At 45.4% G+C, this 6,075-nt stretch overlaps 1 protein-coding gene across 2 annotated transcripts; it reads right to left on the reverse strand.

The window, feature by feature from the left end:
* Nucleotides 1–266: 266 nt before the first annotated feature.
* LOC100281438 (uncharacterized) lies at nucleotides 267–5,527 on the reverse strand. 2 transcript variants are annotated; one of them, XM_035964786.1, is made up of 10 exons: nucleotides 4,517–5,527; nucleotides 3,885–3,924; nucleotides 3,617–3,692; nucleotides 3,480–3,525; nucleotides 3,285–3,383; nucleotides 2,213–2,281; nucleotides 1,737–2,127; nucleotides 1,445–1,599; nucleotides 798–1,317; nucleotides 267–692 (listed from the first exon to the last, which is right to left on the reverse strand). In XM_035964786.1, exons 1-10 carry the CDS (start codon nucleotides 4,799–4,801, stop codon nucleotides 625–627), a joined length of 1,749 nt encoding a protein of 582 aa, XP_035820679.1. In that variant the 5' UTR covers nucleotides 4,802–5,527; the 3' UTR covers nucleotides 267–624. The 2 variants fall into 2 exon arrangements, with proteins under 2 accessions (XP_035820679.1, NP_001354943.1); NM_001368014.1 differs by having other exon boundaries at nucleotides 304–692; nucleotides 3,885–3,921; nucleotides 4,517–4,833.
* Nucleotides 5,528–6,075: the final 548 nt, after the last annotated feature.

The raw sequence follows: 6,075 nt of genomic DNA on the forward strand, positions 1-6,075 counted from the left end.
TGCCAATATGCGATCCCTAGCCAGGAGGCCTATTTCGACGGCTGCAGTCTCCCTAGCTGCCCCGAGGCCCCCCACCATCAGTTAGATCCATCGCTTGTGTCCGTCATTGCAAGATGGCACGTATTGCTGCACCGTACTACCTCCGTTCTTTTTATTTATCACGTTTTGGTTTAAAAATAAACATTCAAGAATAGAGGTAGAACTTCTTATTTATATTGTACCATCGTTTTAATTTAAAAATAAACTAATAGGTGACAAATATTGAAGAACGGAAGCAGTACTTCTTATCTACATTGTGGCATCTGCAGTCCGAGAACACCGTCAGGTTGATGTATATAAACCATACAGACAATAGACAAACTGATTCGCACGGTTTCATGCTAAAAAAATTCCTCGATAATCTATACAGATGTTTCATTTCGCCTGTGGTTTTTCTGCTACACATTCAGAATCGCAACTCACCGGTCACCGCTGTTACAGCATCCACCCAACACATCTATGCACGCTATCATCCTAATGACTACTTAAGCAATTACACAACAGGCTCACAGTTGCAGCCCCAGGTTGAGGCACGACGGATCAAAGGCGACACCCCCCGCCCCCCGGCACACACACACAACGTTATCAATCAGCCGTATGTGTCTGCATCTGATTCACCACCAGTTGAGCCACATGTGGGAACATCATTGGTCCTGAAAAAAGACAGAAAGCTTTGAAGGTCATGATCTTTGAACTAAAATGGTCATGAGAAATGGAACATTAACCATACAAGTGTAGTTAAGAGTCTGGTTTGGCACCTGGAACAGCATTGAAACCATTCGCAGTTTGCTGCATGCCTGGGTGTCCGTGAAGATTATTGGGGCTGCCCTTCATCATCTCAAGGGTACGTTCAGCTCGGTTTATCGAAATTTGTGGTAGTGATCCACATTGCTGGCTTGCTAATGCTTCGGAACTCATCCTCTGCGTTGTGCTGGTAGAAGCATATGGCGTAGCATCTGGCTGAGATCCCGCCAAATGGCTTCTGTCGTTGCCAGCACAGGCCTCGGTGGCAGGAGGGCTGCTCATAGATGGGCATGGCTGCTCACCTGAAGCTGCTGTACGGTCTTGCGGTGTCGTTGTTTCTGAAAATGCAGCTAGTACGGGTGGCTGAAAAGAGTTTGGTGTTTCGCCATCTCCTACCCACCCGCGACCAAACTTTGTTCCAGGAGCAAGGCTTCGTTCAATTCGCCTTGATGCAATCTCCCAGCACACAGGACCAAGTTGTGCAGCAAATCGTGCCAAGCTGCGGGAATAGGACTGCTGTAACTGAACCCCAACCTGATAAAAAAAATTGTGTTAAAGCGTGGTGATTGTGTCTTTCTGTCTGTGATGTTAATATGATGCTGAAATTATATTAGTATATCATCAGTTACTTATAGGATAGAATTTGGATCGGACGCTCAACTGGTACTAGCAGCTTCTTTGTCCCATTGTAGGATGACGATACCGGCAGCTCATATATTGAATTGGATGGTTGAGTCTCACAATATGTGCTTCGGCGACTATCTTCCATCAGAATTGGCCTCTTCCCCATTTTTGCGGACCATGTACCCCTATAACCTGGAATAAAAGAGCGACATAAGATATTGAGTTGGACAGATTGGATGCCTAGTCCTTCGTGCAGTTAGTACTCATTAAATGTTTACCCTTCAAAGGACAATTTTTGAAAGAACGAGAAAAAGGAGATAGCTTAAAACCTGAGCACTCTTCAAATCTTTCAAATTTCCGCTCGCCAGACCAATTATGCTCATTCCTTCTATTGGCAAAAGAAGCTCTCAGCATATCCATCATCGCTTTATCCATTGCTCTTCGTGACAGATCAACATCTGCCTGTGCATGGCGTCCAATATTTGCGGCAGTAGCAAGCGTTGCACCAGAAAAATCTGCAGTAGCACGTTCTGTTGGTGGCTTCCCAACTTTCTGTTTGGCATTGTTCTTGTTTGGAGGCCTGCCCCTGCGAGGCTGTGGCTTTGGTTCTTCTGGTTCTGGCTCCAGCTCCAATTCTGGTTCCGGTTCTGGATCACTGGCATCACTATCTTGCCTAAGATTCTCAAAATCCTTTTTAGCGATCTCTTGAATACCTCGTGCCTGTTATGCATGGAATACGGATGTTAAGTACATCATAATTCATAACTATATTCAAAGATCATAGCATGTAGGCTTAATGTTTGACCTGTCGATAGTATATTGTATCTGGTGAATTGTAGCACATCGCGTTGGTGCTTATCAGGAACACATCGTCCTGTAAATTCAAATTCCAATCAAGTTGAATGAACTTGATAAAACGTATGTATCATTCTGAGGCCAGGAAAGAAATAGTACTTTGTAGCAGAACTGCAGGAACACTAAAAGCAATATCGAATATTCATATTCATTCCAGAACAAAATGTGGCATTCTTCTAGCATGACTGCATGAATAAGGCGTAAAGCTTTCACCAAGCACTGAGAATACAAATGGCACAGTGTGCAGCTTTGGTTAAACAGTAACACACCAGTACTCAAATGTGCACTGGCTAGCAAATTCATTCTTAAGAGATTGTCAGCAAAGATGATTATAATGTGCACTTCTTGTGCTCATATATCTACAAAGAGTATACTGCACTTTCCAGCTAACCTAGTACAGTTCTGTCTGTCTATATCAGATGTTACGCTTAAACTGCCGAAAAACAAGGATACACCGCAGAAACTCGAACAAGAAATAGGTCTTCCCTTCAAGCTACTGAGTTTATATGCATAAGTAGAGCAACTCAATAGTAAATAGAAACAATCTTGGATAGGTCACTGAATGCAAAAATAGCGTTGGACAAACTTTTTGCTAGTAAACATGCTCTTATGCAACCAATAAAATGGATCCTAGGCGTAAGTGCTTCACTCGGAACATTAGCGGACTAAACTTGATTTAAAATTTTTGCATGTCTTAATTAATTGTTAAGAGAATTATATTGCCAAGAAATTCAGGTCTGGGGTTATGGGATTCAGTACACATGGAACGCCGTCAAGAGACAATACCTAACAGGAAAACCCAGATGTCCTTTAGACTAAACATCTGCTCCTAAAACATGCAACCAGGGTTGAGGTGTAGAGCAAGAGGTCCCAGTGGCAAAGAGCACTAAGAATTTCTGGCCAATCTTTGAATAAAGGACAACGGCTTATTACTAGCTATTACCAAGCAAACAGACACAAATTGCTGGCTGATTGAAGGAGAATCCAATAAAAGATCAATCTAAACAAATCCTGTACCCCACCTCAAATTGCTCCAAGTTGGAATAGGCACCCTTATCGAGCTTCTTACGTATTGTCGAAAAATCCATCGGATGCTTTACAATGTCATGATAGTCAGGTAGCTGGCCATAAATGGGCATGAACAGGTAAATCAGCAGTTTCAATTATCGAAACAAAGAAAACAAACATATTGCATCATCACTTCTAAAACAACAAACCTCTTCAGGATCAACAGGCTCTGAAAATACACCATATGTATCCTTCCTGCAAGAAACAAGGAGTCCAGGACATACAAAGATGAGAGGTCCTGGAGGTGAGAATGAGGAGCTGAAGGACAACGAGCACAGCAACTCACTTCTGTAGCCTATCAAGGATGAAGAGCAATAACTTTTTGTTTGGCAAAGGTGTTGTGGGCCCGGAATCTGACGGCTCTGTTGAATGAACAAATCCAAGCCATGAGCACAGGGCAGACAGGCGCACGAGCATTAATTAAAGACGATAAACTTGGAATGCATCCAACAGTAACAGAATTAAAAATGGCACCCTTGTGCATATTTGTCCAGGTAAATTTTTTTGCCTGCAGAAACCTGAAGAGTAAATAGCACAGAGCAAGGAGCACCAACCTTCATGCCCATCCGTCGCTTTCCTCGTCTTTTCTACCTGCTGCAGCAACAGTTGAGAGAAAAAAAATAAGAACAGAACATACGAAATTAAAATCTTTACGAGCATCGAAAACCTCCCAGAGTAGAAAAAAGGCAGCAGAAAAGGTGGGGTAAACTTTCGTTTACCAGCGACCAGTTACCAAGTACAGAGATCTAAGAAGAGCGCGAAATGTAGCGGAATTTGGCGCGAGAAGCTGACAAAAACCGAACCCGAAAAGCGCACGCCTTTAAAAGCTCAGGCCTCAGGGACGGGGCGTTTAAAAAAACTGCGCCAATTATTGCCACGGCAACCCGATGCAACTATGCGAGGCTTTGGGATTATCTACTAAAAATGATTGGGAGGCCTCTGGCTGGGCTAAGCGGAGCGGAGTTGACCACTGCACCCCACTACGGAGATATATAAACAAATGAATGCGCCTTTCCATACCAAAAATAGCAAAGAAATTTCCTCGGGCGGCGCGCGGCGGCGCAGATCCGTACGCGGCCCGAGGCCAGGGCCCCCGAATTAGGCAAATTCCGCACGGGATCGACAGAATTGGGTCGGATTGGGCTCAGATCGAGTGAGGGCCTGAGGGGGGGAGAGGGGCGCCCACCTTGGGTGATCCGTCGTGGAGGCCCATGACGAGGCGCAGCTTCTTCTCGCGGCGGCCGGAGCCGGAGGCGGGGCCGTCGTCGTCCTCGTCCGCGGAGCCGGCGCTCCGGCGGTTGGAGCGTCGCCCCTTGGGCTGCTGCTGCTGGAGCTGCTGCTCGAGGCGGAGGCTCCGCTTCTGGAGGTCGAGGAGGGAAGGCCGGCCCTTCTTCTTCCGGCGCTTCGGTGGCGGAGGCGCCGACATCGCCGTGGACCGCCGCGCCGGTGGCGCCTGCTGCTGCTTGCCCATTCCCTGCGTTCTTTTCCTCTTTTCTCTTTTCCTTTTTGGCCCCTGTTTCTGCGAGGCCGAGGCGCGTCGTTGCGTGTTGAGCGAGCAGGGGTCGGTGGGTTTCCTCCCTCTTTTTTCTTTGGACGTTTCGGGTGCGGGCACGTGAGGAGCGTGTGCTCCAGTGGGAAGTGTGTGTAGCTTCAGTGCTTCACTGGCGTGGCCGGCCGATGTGTCTTGCCTTGCGTGAGCGGCTACCGCGTAGGCGTAGTGTACTGATCTGGTGTACCAAGAGTCGATCAGAGCGTGACAATATGGACGTCGATCGTGCACCGCTAGGGATCTTAGTTTGCAGCATAAGGTATTGTTTGGATGGAGAGACGATGAAGGATAAAGAGAGATGGGATGAGATCATTCTAATTTGATCCGTGTTTGGTTTAGAGGTCTAGAGTTAGGGTCAAAGAATATTCTTCAAAAATGGTGGATGAGGTCATCCCTCAAAAAACAAGGGACGAGGTCAGCCCAGGGTTGATCACATCTCATCCCTCGTTGACACCGAACCAAACACTACTAGGCTGTTTGGTTTGAGGAATGAACTAGTCCATCATCTTCTCACTCTTCACTTTTTTGTTTGGTTTGTAGAATGGTATGAGTTGATCCATCATCACTTCATTCTTTATAGTTAGTTAGTACTAATATAAGGAATGATGTCATCCCACCAAATTTGAGAAATGGACCCATGATACACCACTATATTTTGGATAGAGTGATTCCTCAAACCAAACACCCCTATCTAAATCACTAGAAAATCAAGACACCTCGCCTCTGGTGCCGTAAGAATCTTGACTCTATCCATTTTCAATATTATACAGCTTTCCAGTTTCAGTCATAGAAACTGTTTTAGCTAGCCCTAAGATCCTATGAGGTGCACCGTAGCACGGCAGTCCTCGCGCGATTTGGGATTTACGAATTACGATTAAAGATGGCAATAGGTACCCGCGACCCGATACCTAATGGGTATTTACTCCATTAGGGTATGTATGTGGGCTAAATATTCTACCCGTGGGTCTGTTATTAGGCAAAAATCTTCACCCAATGGGTAAACGGGTATTAGAATGTTTCACCTTCACCCATACCCGTTAACCCGTGGGTATAAAATACCCAATATAAACTTAGCCCAAGCATAAACTTAGACTTTAGTCATCCATCTTTTTTACTATTTAATAACCTTTTAGGCCATTATGTCATAAAAGGCTTAACGACAATTTAATGACCATGTAATGGAACATGTAATTCAC

This window comes from Zea mays, chromosome 2 (assembly GCF_902167145.1).
Source record: "Zea mays cultivar B73 chromosome 2, Zm-B73-REFERENCE-NAM-5.0, whole genome shotgun sequence".
Taxonomy (NCBI): domain Eukaryota; kingdom Viridiplantae; phylum Streptophyta; class Magnoliopsida; order Poales; family Poaceae; genus Zea; species Zea mays.

What these genes read in the sequence shown, in the direction of transcription:
- LOC100281438 (XM_035964786.1), bottom strand. Translation starts at nt 4,801, where the DNA reads ATGGGCAAGCAGCAGCAGGCGCCACCGGCGCGGCGGTCCACGGCGATG. An exon ending in TCCACGACGGATCACCCAAG is followed by an intron (nt 3,925 to 4,516) that starts GTGGGCGCCCCT and finishes CTGTTGCTGCAG; the next exon opens with CAGGTAGAAAAGACGAGGAA. An exon ending in CCAACTTGGAGCAATTTGAG is followed by an intron (nt 2,282 to 3,284) that starts GTGGGGTACAGG and finishes TTGAATTTACAG; the next exon opens with GACGATGTGTTCCTGATAAG.